General features: G+C 37.2%; 1 protein-coding gene across 2 annotated transcripts in view; it reads left to right on the top strand.

Annotated features, from left to right (window-relative positions):
* The window catches only part of PIWIL2 (piwi like RNA-mediated gene silencing 2), a 67,203-nt gene that overhangs the window by 9,918 nt on the left and 37,903 nt on the right, over positions 1-19,382 (top strand). For both annotated transcript variants that reach the window (XM_061164057.1, XM_061164056.1), the window contains exon 10: positions 19,092-19,280. In XM_061164057.1, the coding sequence (XP_061020040.1) occupies positions 19,092-19,280 (189 nt within the window). The remainder of the gene's footprint in view (positions 1-19,091; positions 19,281-19,382) is intronic.

Below are 19,382 nucleotides of genomic sequence, written 5' to 3'. Positions count from 1 at the left end.
TTAGTCGCTCAGTCGCGTCTGACTCTTTGCAACCCCGTGGACTGTAGCCTCCAGGCTCCTCTGTCCATGGGGATTCTCCAGGCAAGAATACTGGAGTGGAGTGCCATTTCCTCCTCCAGGGGCTTCCCAACCCAGGGATCGAACCCAGGTCTCCCACATTGCAGGCGGCTTCTTTAACCATCTGAGCCACCAGGGAAACCTTATATGCACTAGAAAGCCAAAAATTTTGTGTGATTTGCTTTATTGTAGCCATCTTGAACTTAATTGCAGTGTCTCCAAGGAATACCTGTAATGTGTCTAGATGTAGTTTCCCAGTATTTCTACTGCTTAGCCCTCACCTCAAGTGTGGGCTGGATTTATTGACTTCTTTCTTTTCTTTTCTTTTCTTTTTTTGCTATTCTGGATCTTGGTTGTGGTGTGTGAGCTCTTCATTGCGGTGCATGGGCTTTCTCTAGTTGTGATGTGCGGGAGTGTCTCTGGTTGCAACACAGGGGCTACTTGTTGTAGTGTGCGTGCTCCCCTTCTTCTGGCCTGCAGACTTAGTTGCTTCTTGACATGTGGGATCTTAGTTCCCTGAACAGGAATTGAGCCTGTGTCCCCTGCATTTAAAAGTGGATTCTCTACCACTGGACCACCAGGGAAGTCCCTGACTTATTTCTAATAAATGAAAAGTGGCAGCAAACAGCCAAATCAGAAAATGGGCAGAAGACCTAAATAGACATTTCTCCGAAGAAGGCATACAGATGGCCAACAGATACAAGAAAAGATGCTCAGAATCACTAATTATTAGAGAAATTGAATCAGAACTGCAATGAGATATCACCTCACTCTGGTCAGGGTGATCATCATCAAGAATTTTACAAATAATAAATGCTGGAGATGGTGTGCAGCAAAAGGCACCCTCCTCTACATTGTTGGTGGGAATGTAAATTGGTGTAGCCACAATGGAGACTATGGAGGTTCCTTAAAAAACTAAAAATAAAGCTATTATATGATCCAGCAATTCCATTCCTGGGCATACATCAAGAGAAAACTCTTTAATTTGAAATGACACATCTACTCCAGTGTTCGTAGCAGCACTGTTTACAATAGACAATACACAGAAACAGTTTAGGTACCCATTGACAGATAAATGGATAAAGATGATACAGTATACAGTGGAGTATTACTCACCCATAAAAAATGAAATAATGCCACTTGCAGTGACATAGATGGACCTTGAGATTATCATATTAAATGAAGTTAGAGAAAGACAAATATATGGTATGACTTATATGTGAAATATTAAAAAAAAGTTACAAATGAACTTACTTACAAATCAGAAATAGATTAATAGACATAGAAAACAAACTTATGGTAACCAAAGGGGAAAAGAGGGGAGGGATAAATTAGGAGTTTAAAATTAACATATACACAGTACTAATTACAGAATAAACAACAGAGATCTTCTGTATATCACCGGGAACTATATTCAATATCTTGTAATAATTTATAATAGAAAATCTGAAAAAGAGTACATATATATGTATAATTGAATTACTTTGCTATACACCTGAAACTAACACAACATTGTAAATCAACTGTACTTCAATGAAAAAAGAGAATATGCAGAAGGGATCAGATAGAATATCACTTTAAAAAAATTGAGATGTAGTTGACATATAATGTCGTGTTAATTTCAGGTGTACTGCATAATGATATATGTAAATATTGTGAAACGGTCATCACAGTAAGTCACTGAGTCTTGTTAGCATCCATTTCCAGACAGTTACAAGTTTTTTTCTTGTGGTGTAAACTTTTTAAGATTTGAAAGCAGTTTTAAAATACACAGTGTACTATTATTAACTGTAGTCACCATGTTGTATATTACATTCTTAGGACATATTTATTTTATAACTGGAAATTTGTATCTTTTGCCTGTCTTTACCCATTCCATCTATTTCCTGTCCCCTGCCTCTGGCAGCCACCAGCCTGCTTTCTGTATGGATGAATTGAAGGTTTGGTTCCTTCCTTCCTCCCTTCCTCCTTCCCTTCCATTTCATACATACATGAAGTCATATAATATTTGTCTTTCTTTGATTTATTTCTCTTAGCATAATACCCTCGAGGTCCATCCATGTTGTCCCAAACAGCAGGATTTCCTTCTTTTCCTTATAGCTGAATAATACTGCACTGTATGTTCATGTGTGTGTGTGTTTAAATAGTATGGTTTCTTTTTCCGTTCATCTGTTCGTGGACACTTAGGATGCTTCCACGTCTTGGCTTTTGTAAATAATACTGCAGCAAACATGGGAGTGCATGTATTTTTTTTGAGTTGGAGTTTTTATTTCCTTCAGATAAATACCCAGAAGTGGAATTGCTGAATCGTATGGTGATTCTATTTTTAGTTTTTTGAGGAACCTCCATACTGTTTTTCAGTGGCTGCACTAATTTACATCGCCTCCCAAGTGTATAAGGGTTCCCTTTTCACCACATCCTCACCAATACTTACTTCTTGTATTTTTGATAGTAGCCATTCTGACAGATGTGAAGTGATCTCGTGGTTTTGATTTGCATTTTCTTGATGAGTAATAGTGTGAGCACCTTTTCATGTATCTGTCGACCATTTGTATGCCTTCTTTGGAAAACTAACTCTTCAAATCCTTTGCCCATTCTTTAATCAGATTTTTTTGTTGTTGCTGAGTTGTATGAGTTTATTACATATTTTGGATATTAACCCCTTATCAGCTATGTGACCTGAAAATACTCTTCTCGCATTCTGTAGGTTGTCTTTTCATTTGTCTTTTCATTTGGTTGATGGTTTCCTTTTCTGTGCAGAAGCTTTTTGGTTTGTTGTCGTCCCACTTGTTAATTTTGCCTTTGTTGCCTTTGCTTTTGGTGTCAAAGGATGTCACTTCTGAGGTGAGATATACAAAGACTATGGTATCTGTCTTGGGTACTCTCTCTTGCTGTCTTGGGTCACTCACCCTGGGGAAGCCAGTTGCCAGGTTGTGGAGCAGCCCAGTGAAGTGAACTTAGAATCAGAACCTTCTTTGGTTGAGCTTTGAAATGTCTGTAGCCCTGGTTGACACCTTGCTTGCAGCCTTGTGAAATACCCTGAACCAGAGGCACTCAACTAAGCCACACGCAAATTACTGACCCTTTGAAACTCTGAGGTAATAAATACGTGTGATCTTTTTTAACAGATTTATTCAGACATGATTCACACAACATTCAGTACCTATTTTAACTGTGGCTTAATATAAGTCACATAGTTGTACATCCAAGTACAATCGACTGTAGAACATTTTCATGGCCTCAGAAAGAAATCCTGCACCTCTTAGCTATCACGTCTCAATTCCTTCATCTTCCCCCAGACCTAGGCAACCACTGATATACTTTGTATATCTATAAATTGACCTTTCTGGACATTTCATATAAAAGGGTCATGTAATATATGTGTAATAATCTTTGACTTGGCATGTTTTTAAGGTTCATCCATGTTATGATATGTATTGGTACTTCATTCCTTTTCAGCGCCTGAATAATATTCCATTGAATAGATATGTATCTTATTTTGTTTTATAAATTCGTTTAGAGACAGACATTAGAGTTGTTTTTGCTAGAGAACTATTGCAGATAACACTGCTATGAACATTCAGGCATAAGTGTTTCCTGTGGACTTGTGTTTTCATTTCTTTTCTGTAAATATCTGTGAGTGGAACTGCTGTTAACTTTATGTTAACTTTATGTTTCTCCATTTGAGGAACTGCTAGACTATTTTCCAAAAGTGACTCTACTGTTCTGCATTCCCATCAGCAGTGTGTGAGGGTTGTGATTTGTCCATATTCTCACCAACATGTATTATCTGTGTTTAGGATTCTCATCATCCAAGTGGTTGGAAATGGTATAGTTTTGATTTGCATTTCACTGATGATTAGTGATACAGAAAATCTGTTTCTGTGCTTATTGGCCATTTGTATATCTTCTTTGAAGAAATGTCTACTCAGATACTTTGCCTTCTTTTTAAATGGAATCATTTGTCTTTTTATTATTAAGTTGCAAGATTTCTTTATATATTCAAGGTACAAGTCTCTTATCAGATACATGATTTGGAAATTTTTTATTTTTCGTTAGGTTTTCTTTACTTTCTTGAAGTACAAAAGTCTTTGAAGCACAGAAGTCTTCAATTTCATGAAGTCCAGTTTATCTGTTTTTCCTTTTGCTGCTTGTGTTCCTGTATCATGTAAAAATCCATTGCAGAAAGCTGAGGTCATATAGATTTACCCCTCTGTTTTCTTCTAATAGTTTTATAGTTTTAGCTCTTACATTTAGGTTTTGAATAAAATTTTCAGTGTGGTATGGGGTAGGTGTCCAACTTCATTCTTTTGCATGTGGATATCCAGTTGTTTCAGTACCATTGATTTAAAAAACTGGTCTTTCCTCCATTGAATATTCTTGGCATCCTTGTTTAAAATCAGTTCAACACATGGATTTATTTCTGGACTCTCAGTTCTGTTCCATTGGTCTATGATTGTCTTTAATCCAGTGCCACACTGTCTTATTACTGTGACTTTGTGTTAAGTCTTGAAACTGGGAAATACGAGTCTTTTAACCTTGTTCTCTTTCAAGATTTCTTGTGACAGTTCTGGATCTCCTGCACTTCATATGAATTTTAGAATCAGCTTGTCATATTCTACCAGTATATCAACTGGGATTCTGATAGGGATATGTTAAATCAGATTAATTTGAAGAGTATTACCATGTGAACAATATTGTCTTCTGATCTAGGAACACAAGAGCTTTTCCACTTAGTTAGATCTTTAATTTCTTTCAACAGTGTTTTGTAGTTTTCAGAGTGTAATCAGTTCAGTTGCTCAGTCGTGTCCGATTCTTTGTGACCCCATGAACTGCAGCATGCCAGGCCTCCCTATCCATCACCAACTGCTGGAGTCTACCCAAACCCATGTCCATTGAGTCAGTGATGCTATCTAACCATCTCATCCTCTGTCGTCCCCTTTCCTGCCTTCAGTCTTTCCCAACATCAGGGTCTTTTCAAATGAGTCAGCTCTTCTCATCAGGTTGCCAAAATGTTGGAGTTTCAGCTTCAACATCACTCCTTCCAATGAACACCCAAGACTGATTTCCTTTAGGATGGACTGGTTGGATCTCCTTGCAGTCCAAGGGACTCTGAAGAGTCTTCTCCAACACCTCAGTTCAAAAGCATCAATTCTTCAGTGCTCAGCTTTCTTTATATTCCAACTCTCACATCCATACATGACTACTGGAGAAACCATAGCCTTGACTAGATGGACCTTTGTTGGCAAAGTAACGCCTCTGCTTTTTAATATGCTGTCTAGGTTGGTCGTAACGTTCCTTCCAAGGAGTAAGCATCTTTTAATTTCATGGTTGCGATCACCATCTGCAATATGCTGTCTAGGTTGGTCATAACTTTCCTTTCAAGGAGTAAGCATTTTTTAATTTAATGGCTACAGTCACCATCTGCAGTGATTTTGAGTGTATTTTGCAGTGATTTTGAGTGTAAGTATTTTGAGTGATTTTGCAGTGATTCAGAGTGTAAGTTTCACATTTATTCCTAAGTACAGATATTTTAGTCCTTTTAATGATTTTATAAATTGAATTTTTAAATTGCATTTTTGGATTGTTCTTTGTAAATGTATAGAGGGACAGTTGATTTTTGTGTACTGATCTTGTCTCCTACAGCCCCTTTGAACTCATTTATTCTATTAATTTCCTTTACATACACCTCAAAATTTTCTGTACAAGACCATGTAATGTGAAAATAGAGATATTTTTACTTCTTCCTTTCCAATATGGATATCTTTTATTTTTTTCTTGCTGAATTGCCCTGCCAGGACCTCTAGTACAATGCTGAATAAAAGTGGTGAAAGTGGATATCTTTTCCTGTTCTGATTTTAGGGGGGGAAACATCCAGTCTTTTACCATTAAGTACAGTGTTAATTATGGGTTTTGAAGACCCCCTTTGTCATGTTGAGCAAGTTCCCTTTTATTCTTAGTTTGATGAATGTTTTTTATCATGAAAGGCTATTGGATTTTGTTGACTGCTTTTCATGTGTTCGTAGAGATGATCACTTTAAAAATTCTGATTTTTAAATTGATTTTTGGATGGTAAGTTGACTTTGCTGGAATCTCTTGGTCATATCGTGTAATTCTTTTCTTATGTTGCTGGATTTGGTTTCCTTGTTTGTCAGGAATTTTTGTGTCTGTATTCATAAGAGATACCGATCTGTACTTTTCTTGTGATGCCTTTGTCTGGTTTTGTTATCTGAGTAGTATTGACCTTATAGAAAGAAATGGGAAGTATTCTTTCCCTATTCTGTTCTTTTTGAAGAGTTGTAAAGGATAAGTATTCAGTTTTCTTTAAATGCCTCATTGAAATTTAACAGTGAAGCCATCTGGGCTTGAATTTTTCTTTGTGTTCAGTTTTTAAATTACTAATTCGTTGTATTGTTAGAGGTTTCTTCAGGTTTTTATTTTATTCTTGGGTTAGTTTGTGGCTTTCTAGGAATTTATCCATTTCATTTAAGGGGATCTAATTTGTTGACATACTGCTAATAAGTGTTCTCTTATAATCCTTTTTGCTTCTGTGAGGCCAGTAGTGAAGTCCCCTGTTTTATTCCTCATTTTAGCCATCTGGTCTCCTTGTTTTGATTGGTGGTCTAGCCAAAAGATTGTCAACGTTGTTGACCTCTTAAACCAGCGTTTGGCTTTGTTGATATCCTTATTTCATTACTTTTCACTCTTATATTTACTTCCTTCTGCTTACTTTATTTCTAAATTTTTTTAAAAACTTGCTGATTTATTATAAACGGTGCAAACTTAGAAATAATCAAATGGAAGAGCAGTTTGGGGCAGTAGAGAATAGGGCACATTCTCCAGGGACACCCACCCTCCCAGCATGTCCATGAATTCATCAAACCTGGGTCTCCTGCAGGCAGATTCTTTACCAACTGAACCACCAGGGAAGCCCCTATCAATCTAGAACCTCCCCCGAACCTATCCGAGGTTTTCATTGAGGTTCCATTACGTAGGCATTATTGATTAGATTATTGATCTTTGGTGATCAAGTTCAATCTGCAGCCCCTCTCCCCTTCCCAGAAATGGAGGGGTGGGGCTGAAAGTTCCAACCCTCGAGATATGCCTTGGACTTGCTTGGGATCAACCCCAATCCTGAAGCTACTCATGGGCTCCCTGTCCCTTGTCATCTAATTTTCTGCTTGTTTCAGGTTTAACTTGCTCTTCTTTTTCCATTGTCTCGAGGTAGAAGAGTTATTTGAGATATTTTTTCTTTTTAATACAGGCATTTATAACTATAAATTCCCTTCTGATAGTGCTTTCGCTGTATCCCATAAGTTTGATTATGTTGTATTTTCATGTTCATCAAACTCAAAGTATTTTCTGATTTCCCTTATAATGTCTTGTTTGACCCATTGATTATCTAAGGTAATATGTTGTTTAATTTCCATTTTGTGTATTTCCCAAATTTCTTTTCTAATTTCATTCTATGGTGGTCAGAGGACTTATATATTTCTATCCTTTTATATTTATTGAGGTTTGTTTTATGAGTTAGCTTATGATCTGTACTGGAGAATGTCACATGTGCACTTTGGGCATTTTAAGTTGAAGTCAAAAATTTTTTTCCTGTTTACCAAGGAAACGGTAAGATTAGGATAGTAGTGTGTCTTTTTCTTTTTCAATGGTATAGCAGTAGTGTGTCTTTTATATCAGAAGCACAGAGACATTGAGACTTTGACATTAGCAAACCTATGACAAACAAGAAAAAGAAACGCTAAGGTCATTGAAGGATGTGTGTTTGTGAACCATATCTCAGGTTCCAACCACAGATAGGAAGGGGCCATGAGATCAGTGACCCAACTATCATTGACCCTGGAATTTGAACTAAACAAACAAAGTGACCTTCTTTTACAAATTGACAAGACAAGGAATGCCTTTATGACTTTTGAGAAATTGCTTTTTTACAAATTGGTCACTGATCTAGTGGGCCTCCAGTCATAATGTCCAGGTGTAGATTGTCTTGGTTTCAAGATTTATCTGGCTTATGCCTCTATTCATTCATTAGAGAACACTCCCTCGTACATTGAACAGAGACAAGGAAGTCCAGGAGAAAACAAAAACAAATGAAAGAAGACTTCATGCATATTGACACGTAATAGCAAAAGCAAAATAAGCAAATGAAGAATAGTCAACAATATCAAAAATACTTTCAAATAGTATATCTTCAAAACAGAAAGCCTAAAGACCTTGTACAAAGACCTCGGTCTAATTATATACCAGATAATGCATTTGTAAACTGAAAGGCCAATGTTATTAAAGCAATTGGAGTCTAATGAAACTAGTCAGACCTTAGCTGGTTTTGGGATTGCCTGTCTTGGCAGCAGACCTGAAGGATAAGTGGAGTTAAGCATGGGGGGCCCAGTGAGTACATCTGTTGGTTTGAGACTGCCTGGAATGTTGCCTGGGAAGAGTTTTCACAGTCATCTTGGTGAGACTTCCAGAATTGTCAAAGGATGATGAGACCTCTTAGAGAAAGCTGATTTACTGCTTACACCAGTAAGAGACTGTTGATCTTATATAGAGTGCTGTATTTGAGAAGCGTGTAGTTTAGGACTGCAGACTTGCAACTGACCAAGTAGGTTAACATCGTCTGTAAAAGCTCTGTTGCTTAGGTGAGAGTTTTGTTGATTGAACCAACTTGGTGGGATGGTTATTGGACTGTCATTCCCTTGTTTCTATAAACAGGGTGACAGTGGTTGGGTTGGCTTGCAAAAGTGTGTTTTCTGAAGTGAGTTGATATAAATAATTAAGCACGTTTAAAATTGGTTCTTATGACTACTTGTTGAGGAGGGCGTGGCAGCCCACTCCAGTATTCTTGCGTGGAGAATGCCAGGGACAAAGGAGCCTGGAGGGCTACAGTCCATGGGGTCGCACAGAGTCAGACAAGACTGAGTGACTAAGCACAGCAGATGGCTGCTTGTTACCATGACTGCAGAACAATCCATTGTTTCTAAAGTTTGTGCAGATATTTTTAATTCCCAAGAGTATAAGACTGTCTATGTTTTCATCCAGTTGTATTTAATTTTTTACATAATTTTAAATTCATAAAGAATTTTAATTTTTTAAATGGTTAGGAAATTATTCTATCCATATTTTTCTTTTTTTAAAATTGAAGTATCGTTGATTTACAGTATTGTGTTAGTTTCAGGTATACAGCATAGTGGTTCTTTTTTTGCAGTTTATTAATATACCCCATTATAAGTTATCACAAGATACTAGATATAATTCCCTGTGCTATACCCTAAATCCTTGTTGCTTGCCTATTATCTGTATAGTTGTATCTATTAACCTTATACTCCTAATTTGTTCCTGTCCCCCTCTCTCCCCTTTGGTAACCGAAAGTTTGTTTTCTATGTCTGTGATTCTGTTTCTGCTTTTTATATGGATTCCTTTGTATATTTTTTTAGATTTCACATATAATTGATATTATACAATATTTGTCTTTCTCTGTCTGATTTACTTCAGTAAGTATAATATTCTGTAGGTGCATCCATGTTGCTGCAAATGTCAGTATTTCATTATTTTTTAATGGTTGAGTATTTTTTCGTTGTGTGTGTATACACTGCATCTTCCTAAACTAATCATCTGTTGGTGAGAATCTGGGTTGGTTCCAAGTCCTGGCTGTTGTCAGCAGTGCTGCTGTGAACAGTGGGGTACATGTATCTTTTTTAATTACAGTGTGTGTTTTTTTCAGGATATATACCCAGGAGTGGACTTGCTAGATCATATGGTAGCTCTGTTTTTAGTATCTTAAGGAGCGCCCATACTGTTCTGCATAGTGGAGAACCAGTTTACATTCCCTTTAGCAGTGTAGAGGAGGGTGTCTTTTTCTTCACATTTGTAGACTTTTTGATGCTAGCCATTCTGACTGGAGTAAGGTGATACCTTATTGTAGTTTTGATTTGCATTTCTCTAGTAATTCGTGATTTTGAGCATCTTTGCATGTGTCTGTTGAGCATCTGTATGTCTTCTTTGAGGAAATGTCTATTTAGACCTTCTGCCCATTTTTTGAATGGGTTGTTTATTTTTTCATTTTGAGGTCTGTGAGCTGTTTGTGTATTTTGGAAATAATCTCTTGTCAGTAGCATTGTTTGGATATATTTTTTCCCATTCTGTAGTTATCTGTCTGTATTGTTGATGGTTTCCTTTGCTGTACAAAAGCTTTTAAGTTTGATTAGGTCCTGTTTTTTTTTTTTTAATTTTTGCTTTTATTTATTTATTTTTGCCTTGGGAGAGTGATCTAAGAAAATCCTGCTACAGTGTACATCAAAGAAAGCTTCACCTGTGTTCTCTCCTAGGTGTTTCATGGTGTCATGTCTTACATTTAGATCTGTAAACCATTTTGAGCTTATTAAATTTTGTACATAGTATGAGTGAATGTTCTAATTTCACTGTTTTCTGTGTAACTGTTCAGCTTTCCCCAACATCATTGTTGAAGAGACCGTCTTTTCTCCATTGTATATTCTTGCTTTCTCTGTCATAGATTAATTGACTCTAGCTGCATAGGCTTATCTCTGGGCTCTCTGATGTATGTTTATTGATCTACAGTCTTTTTTTGTGCCAGTATCACACTGTTTTGACTACTATAGATTTGTGTTTAGTCTGAAGTCTGGGAGGGTGATACCCCATCTTAATCTTTTTTTCTGGAGATTGCTTGGGTGATTCAGGGTCTTTTATGGTTTCATATAAGGTTTAGGATTATTTGTTCTATTTCTGTGAAAAATGTTATGAGTATTTTGATAAGAATTGCATAAATCTGTAGTTTGCTTTGAGTAGTATGGCCATTTTAACGAGAAACTTGTCCATTTCTTATGGGTGGTCCCATTTGTTGGCATGTAACTGTTAATATTATCTTACAGTTTTGCATATGTATGTGGTGTTGGTTGTTACTTCTCATTCTTCATTTTGTATTGTGTTTATTTGGGTCCTCTCTTCTTGGTGAGCCTGGCTAGGAGTTTGTTGATTTTGTTTATCTTTTCAAAAACAAACAGCTCTTGGTTTTATTGATCTTTTCTGTTGTGTTTTTTTAATCTCTTATTTCCTCTCTGATCTTTATTATTTTCTTTCTTCTACTGACTTTGGGCTTTGTTTGCTCTTCTTTTTCTAGTCCTTTTAGGTTGTTGTTTGGGATTTTTCTTGTTTCTTGAGAAAGACCCGTATCACTATGAACTTCCCTCTTAGACCTGCATTTGTATTTCATTAAGTTGTCTTTTCATTTATTTCTGTCCATGTTTTTCTTTTGGCTGCACTGGGCCTTTGTTGCTGTGCACAGGCTTTCTCTAGACTCAGTGAGCAGGGGCTGCTCTTCGTTGTGGTTCACGGGCTTCTCACTGTGATAGCTTCTCTTGTAGAGCATGGACTCTAGGCACACAGGCTTCTGTAGAGCAGCGCATGAGCTCAGTAATTGCAGCGGGCAGGCACTAGAGGGCATGGGCTTTAGAGGCATGTGGAGTCCTCCCGAACCAGGCATCAAACCCTGCATTGGCAGGCCAGTTCCTATCCACTCTACCACTGGGGAAGTCCTGTCCATTTTTTAATGATCTTTTTTTTTCTCACTAATTTGCAGTGCCACCAGTAATTACTGTATATGCATTCTTATTCTGTAGTTCAGTCTAGTTCTGGATCTTTCATTCTGTTTCTCTTTTCAGCTCTGTTAAAGGCACAGTTGACATTCAGTAAGCTGCGCACATTTAAAGTCTACACTTTACAGAGCTCTGCTCACTGCTCTGTGGCAGCGTGGGTGGGAGGCAGGGTTGAGGGAGAATGGATACTTGTGTGTGTGTGACTGTGCCCTTTGCTCTTCCCGAGAAACTGCCACGGTGTTGTTTGTTCATCAGCTGTGTGTGTGTGCTGAGTTGTTTCAGTCGTGTCTGACTCTGTGCGACCCTGTGGACCGTAGCCCAGCAGGCTCCTCTTCTCATGGGGTTCTCCAAACAAGAATACTGGAGTGGGTTGCCATTCTCTTCTTCAGGGGGTCTTCCTGACCCAGGGGTTAAACCCACATCTCTTATGCCTCTTGCATTGGCAACTGGGTTTTTTACCACTAGCACCACCTGGGAACCCCTTAATCAGCTATACCCAGATATAAAATAAAAAGTTAAAAAAAAAGTCTACACTTTGATGAATTTTGACATATTTTTCTATCTATGAAACATTATAATGAAAAAAAATGAACATATTCATTGCCCTCTCAAAATTTGCCCATGTTTCTCTGAAACCTCTTCCCACTTTTATTCTTCCTTTGCCCCATGGGCAGTGAACACTGATCTTCTCAGTGTCACTTGAGGTTCGTTTGCTTTTTCTAGAATTTTATAAAAATAGAATTGTATAGTATATAACTTTTTTATTTTTGGCTGTGCCACGTAGCTTGTGGGATCTTGGTTCCCCAACCAGGATTTAAACCCAGGCACTCAGCCATGAGAGTGTGGAGTCTTAACCATTGGACTGCCAGGGAAATCCCAGTATATTCTTGGTTGTAGATGTGTGTATCAAAAGTTTGTTCTTTTTCATTGCTCAGTGATATTCTTTTGTATGAATATACCACAGTTTTTAAAGTCTACTCACCTGTTGTTTCCGCTTGTTGGCTGTTACACATGAAGTTGCTGTAAATACTAGAGTACAAGTCTTTCCATGGACACATACTCTGATTTCTGTTAGTTAGGTAATACTTGGGAAGTAAAATGGTGGGTCAAATAATAGGTGTATATTTAGCTTTCTAAGAAACTGTTTTCCAAAGTTTCTGTACCATTTTATGTTACCACCAGCAAATATATGAGATTTCTGTTTGTTCCACATTCTCGCCAACACTTGATACAGTCAGTTTTTTAACATTAGAAATTCTGATCAGTACATAGTAGTACCTTGTTGTGGTTTTATTTCTTTTTATGGTGAGAACATTTAAGATCCTGTGTTTAATTTTAATGCTTTCTAAGGGTTTTTAAAATTTTTTATTTTATATTGGAATATAGCTGATTAACAATGTTGTGTTAATTTCAGGCAAACAGCAGAGTGATTCAGTTATACATGTATCTATTCCTTTTCAGTTTCTTTTCCCATTTAAGGTTATTACAGAATATCATTGTGGGTTTTAATTTGCATTTCCCTAGATGATGTTGAGCATCTTTTCCTGTGCTTATTTGTCATTCATTTATCTATTTTGATGAAATGTCTATTCAGAGTTTTCACCAGTTTTTTTGTTTTCTTTTCATGGAGTGTGTTAAGAATTCTGATGAGTGAGAAATATAAGCCCTTTATCAAGATACATGATCTGCAAACTTTTTCTCTTAGTCTGTGGCTTATCTTTTCATTTTTATTAATGGAGTCTTTTAAGTATCAAACATTTTTAATTTGACTGTCTATTATTAGTTTTTTTCTTTCACGGATTGTGTTTTTGTTTTCAAATCTAATAAATTGTTCCCTAACTCAGAGTCATAAAGATTTTCTGTGTTATTTTAGGAGGCTTTATTGTTTCACTGTTACGTTTAGGTCTGTGATCCAGTTTGACTTAACTTTTGTGGAGAATATGAGGTAGTGGTCTAAATTCATTTTGTTGCATGTAAGTCATAACACTGATTCTTAAAAAACACTGTCCTTTCTTGATTTAACTTGACACCTCTATCATAAATATGTAAGTTTATTGCTGCCTTTCTTTCTCTTATAGTTTAAAGATGTAAACTTCCCTCTGACCATTGCATTAGCTATAACTCATGATTTTTTGATATTTGTTTTGTGCTTTCTTTCAGTTTGAGTTACTTCCTAATTTCTCTTGTACTGCCTTCTTTGAATTATTTAGAGGTTGCAGTTTAATTTCCAGATATTTGGGTACTTCCTATTCTGTTTTTGTTTTATAGTCTTATTCTGATGTGTTTGGAAAACATACTTTGTATTATTTCAGGTGTTTTAATTTTATTGAGACTCGTTTTATGGCCTAGTATAGAATCTGTCCTGGGAGTTCCTTTTGTAGTTGAAAAGGATATATATGCATTCTGCTGTTTTGGGGTGGACTGTTTTATGTACTCAGTTCAGTTGGTTTACTAATGTTGTTCAAGTCTTCTGTATCTTTCCTAATTTTCTATTTGTGATATCAAAGACAGGAATATTGAAATCTTTTCAAGTTTAATCCTTTAAACTTTGTCAATTTTTTCTTCAGATATTTGCCTTTGGCTACACATACATCTATACTTACAATAAATGTACATATTTATAATCACTGTATCTTACTGATGAATTAACTCTTACCATTGTGAAATGTGCCTTTTCATCTCTAGTAAATATCGCCTTAAAGTCTATTCTGTCTGATGTTAGTGTAGCCAATCTAGCTTTTTTATGGTTACTGTTTGGTATGTATTTTCTGTTCTTCTATTTTCAACCTGTTTATGTCTTTGATTATTAATAAAATGTATATTTTGTAAACAGCCTATATCTAGATTTTTTTTTTTTTTTACCCAGTCTGACAATCTGCTTTTGGATTGGCCTGTTTAATACATTTATATTAAGTGTTAGTATTTATATTGTTGACTATATGTCTGCCATTTGCTGTTTGTTTTCTGTATGTCTCAGGTCTTTTTCTTTCCCCTCCATTTTTTCTTTACTGCCTTCTTTTGTGTTAAATATTTTTTAGTGTACCATTTAAGTTCCTCTGTCAACTGTGTGTGTGTCTATGTGTGTTTGTTCTATGTATTTCAGTATCTTTCACATATCACAATCTATTTTACATTAATGCATACTTAATTCCAGTAAAATATAGAAATTTTGCTCCAGCATAGTTCCATATTTCTCTCCTCTTTATGAATAAATACCCAGAGACACAAACTGGATATATGTTATAAACTCAGCAGTACAATCTTTTAGCTATTGCTTTAAACAGTCTTACAGTAAACAACCTTACAATTTTTTTAAGACATGAAGAAAAACTATATTCATATAATCACTTTATATTTACCTCCATATAGATCATTGCCAACATTCTTCCTTCCTGTGGCTCCAAGTTGCCATCTGGTATTGTTTTCTTATGCTGAGGGATAAAAGATTTATGTTCTAGTATTTCCTGTAGAGCAGAGTCTTCCAGGAACATGATCTCTTAGTTTTTATTTACCTGGGAATGATTTTATCTTTCATTTTTTTAAATCAGCTTTATTGAGATTTAACTGTATACCATACAGTTCACTTGTTTAAAAGATAACATTAATGGCTTTTAGTATATTCATTATGCACCCATCACTACAATCAATTTTAGAACATTTCCATTACAATCAAAAGAAACCCTTCACCCCTTATCCATTACCCACCTTACCCCCTGTCAAATTCCTCTCCCTAGTTCTAGGCAACCACTAACCTACTTTCTGTGTCTATAGATTTACCTGTTCTGGACATTTCATATATATATGGAATCATGCAGTGTATGGTCCTTTGTGACTTGTTTCTTCATTTTCACTTTTGAAAAGCAGTGTTGGGAATTCCCTGCTATTCCAGTGTTTAAAACTCCATGCTGTCACTGCCAAGGGCCCAGGTTTGATCCCTGGTTGGGGAAATAAAATCCCAGAAGCTGTGAGGCGCGGCTAAAAAGAAAAAGAAAAATGGTTTCCCAGGATACAGTTTTCTTGCTAGTTTTCTGCCCTTTGAATATGTCATTACACTGCCTTCTGGTCTCCATAGTTTGAGATGAAAAGTAGGTTTTTAACTATATTGTTGTTCTCCTGTGTATGATGCATCACTTTTCTCTTACTGTTGTCAAGATATTCTCTTTGGCTTTGGGTTTGTCCATGTGTAGGTGTGGTACTTACTGTGTTTATCATACTTGAGATTCATTGAAGTTATGGATTTATAAGTTACGATTTTCATCAAATTTGGGAAATTTTAGACTGCTGTATCTTTTAATATTTGTTTTTACTCTCTTGTCCTCCTCCTGGCACTCTCATTTCTAGGTTGGGATCTTGATATTCTCTCACAGGATTTTGTGTCATTTGTGTTTAATATCTTTCTCTGTCTTCTTTGCATTGAGCAGTTTCTATTACTCTATGTTGTAGGCTATTATCCTGCCATCTCAGATCTGCTTGTGAGTTCATCTTAATCAGTGTTTCATTTTCATTATTGTTTGCAACTCTACAGTTTCTTCTCCCCTCTCCCCTCCCTCTCTTCCTCTCTCTTCCCCTTCTCTCTCCCTCACTCTCTTCTTTCTCCTTTTTTGTGCTATTTATTTTACAGTTTCTATTTCTCTATTGAGACTATTCCTTATTTGTGGATTTGTCGTCATATTTTCTGTTAGTTGTCTGAACGTATTTTTAATAATAGAAGGGCTTTCCTGGTGGCACAGATAATAAAGAATCTGCCTGCAATGCAGGCTACCCAGGTTTGATCCCTGGGTTGGGATAATCCCCTGGAGAAGGGCATGGCAACCCACTCCGGTATTCTTGCCTGGAGAATCTCCATGGAGAGAGGAGCCTGGCGGACTACAGTCCATAGGGTCACACAGAGTCGGACACGACTGAAGTGACTAAGCAGCAGCAGCATGTTAATAGAAAAGAATTGCTGACGTCTTCATACTGCCATAATGAGAAGCCTTTTTTTTTAATTTCAGTTTTTATTATTGAGGTATAATTAATGTGCCATAAAATTAGCCCCTTCTAAGTGAGTAATTCCCTGGTTTTTCAGTTCAGTTCAGTTGCTCACTTGTGTCCAACTCATTACGACCCCATGGAGCACAGTACGCCAGGCCTCCCTGTCCATCACCAATTTCCTGGAGTTTACTCAAACTCATGTCCATTGAGTCAGTGATGCCATCCAACCATCTCATCTTCTGTCGTCCCCTTCTCCTCCTGCCTTCAGTCTTTCCCAGAATTAGGGTCTTTTCAAATAAGTCAGTTCTTCGCATCAGGTGCCCAAAGTATTGGAGTTTCAGCTTCAACATCAGTCCTTCCAATGAACACTGAGGACTGATTTCCTTTAGGATGGACTGGTTGAATCTCCTTGCAGTCCAAGGGACTCTCAAGAGTCTTCTCCAACACCACAGTTCAAAAGCATCAATTCTTCAGCACTTGCCCTTCTTTATATTCCAACTCTCACATCCATACATGACTACTGGAAAAACCATAGGCTTGACTAAACGGACCTTTGTTGGCAAAGTAATGTCTCTGCTTTTTAATATGCTGTCTAGGTTGGTCATAACTTTTCTTTCAAGGAGTAAGTGTCTTTTAATTTTATGGCTGCAGTCACCATCTGCAGTGATTTTGGAGCCCCCCAAAAAAGTCAGCCACTGTTTCCACTCTTTCCCCATCTGTTTGCCATGAAGTGATGGGACTGGATGCCATGATCTTAGTTTTCTGAATGTTGAGCTTTAAGCCAACTTTTTCACTCTCCTCTTTCACTTTCATCAAGAGGCTCTTTAGTTCTTCTTCACTTTCTGCCATAAGGGTGGTGTCATCTGCATATCTGAGTTTATTGACATTTCTCCCAGCAAGCTTGATTCCAGCTTGTGCTTCTTCCAGCCCAGTGTTTCTCATGATGTACTCTGCATATAAGTTAAATAAGCAGGGTGACAATATACAGCCTTGACGTACTCCTTTACCTATTTGGAACCAGTCTGTTGTTCCATGTCCAGTTCTAACTGTTGCTTCCTGACCTGCATACAGATTTCTCAAGAGATAGGTCAGGTGGTCTGGTATTCACTTATAGGAAATCTGTCTCAAGGATACAGGTTTAAGTATAGAAGAATCTTTGTAAAAGATGTTCAGTCAGTTATTTGTAAGAGTGAAACAATATAACTACTACTTAAAAAGTAAAAGACCAGTGAATTAATGTACCCTCCACTTAGTAAAGTAGTGTTATGTAGCCATTAACATAGTTGAAGAGTTTTATTTAAAAATATTTTTTAAAAATAGTTGTATTGTTGAATAAAGCTTTGTAAATAGGAAGCAAAAATTCATGAAATGAGCTGTGATAAAATCTCTAATCTTATTTCAAAACACAGTGTTATGCTGTAAGTGCTTTACATGAATAAAGTCTTGGAGTTCTGTCAGCAACAGTGAGTTAGGCAGTTTGTTCTGACTCCACTTTGACACAAGGAAACTGAAGCACAAGGTCAAATGACTTGCTCAGTCTCATATGTTGGTAAGTGGCAGAGCCAAGATTTGAACGGAGATTTTGGCTCCAGGGTCTGTAGTCAGTGTGAACTATTTCAAGTTTCTGATGGTTTTTCATCACTTAACTGCAGCAAGTTCAGCAGGATGCTAATCACCTAGAATGGTGATAGTTGTTCAAGGAGCGAAAAGGAAAAGGCAGGGAGGAGTCTGGGTTTATTAGTAAATTGTATGTGAATGAAACTCAACATGTTCCTCTTTCTGTAGCAGTCTGATGTGGTAATGTATGTTGTGAACCTCTAGAAAGGGGTTATAATATGAAGAATGGACTCAATTTTTTGATTGTAGAACCTTTTTCACCCCCTCAAGACTTCTCACGGGACCAGTGTTCCTAAGGAGTGTACTCTGGTGACACTGGCCCACAGAAGAGTCCATGCTCTCACCCAGCAAGGAAATTGGTGTCTGGTCCCTGTCTGTCGTCAGAACAAAGAAAGCTTCCAGGACGAGTGCACTAAGCTTCGATGACCTTTTTTCACCTCTTTGCCTTGCGATTGTGGTCCTCCAACAGTTGTAATTTCTTCCTTCAGCTAGTGAGGGCAAATATAGTTTTAAGAATGTTCTGTTGTTTCTGTGTAGACTGCCTCCTAATAATGATGATACTGATCATTTTGATGATTAGAGTACCTTATTTTAGGACTGTAGTGGATTTTATCAGTTTTTTAGTTTTTATCTTTTCACTCTTTTTGGGGGGCATTGTTTAAAAGAGATGAGAGTTCTGTCTCCTAAAAGAGACAGCTGGAGCCTTCTGGTGCTAGGTGTTGGCAGTTGGAACCCTCAAGTACTCACAGGCATCCCGTGTCCCTTTCATGTTGCTCTGTGTATACCCCGTATGATCTAGAGGTCTTTTGTCTCTTTCCCAAGGCACACCATGTACTTGCAGAACAAAGAAAGCTTCCAGGACGAGTGCACTAAGCTTCTGGTGGGCAGCATTGTTATAACCCGGTACAACAATCGCACCTATCGTATCGATGATGTGGACTGGAACAAGACTCCGAAAGACAGCTTCACCATGTCTGATGGGAAGGAGATTACATTCTTGGAATACTACAGGTAGAGGAAGGAGACTGGGCTTGGGTCTGCGGGTTGGGGCGTAGTCTATCGTTCTCCAGTAAGAGTGGCATGTAGCAGGACATGTCAAAAGTAATTGGATTG

This window comes from Dama dama, chromosome 16 (genome assembly GCF_033118175.1).
Source record: "Dama dama isolate Ldn47 chromosome 16, ASM3311817v1, whole genome shotgun sequence".
Classification (NCBI taxonomy): domain Eukaryota; kingdom Metazoa; phylum Chordata; class Mammalia; order Artiodactyla; family Cervidae; genus Dama; species Dama dama.
The sequence above is the reverse complement of the archived record's forward strand: the minus strand, read 5'-3'. Positions and strand labels throughout refer to the sequence as shown.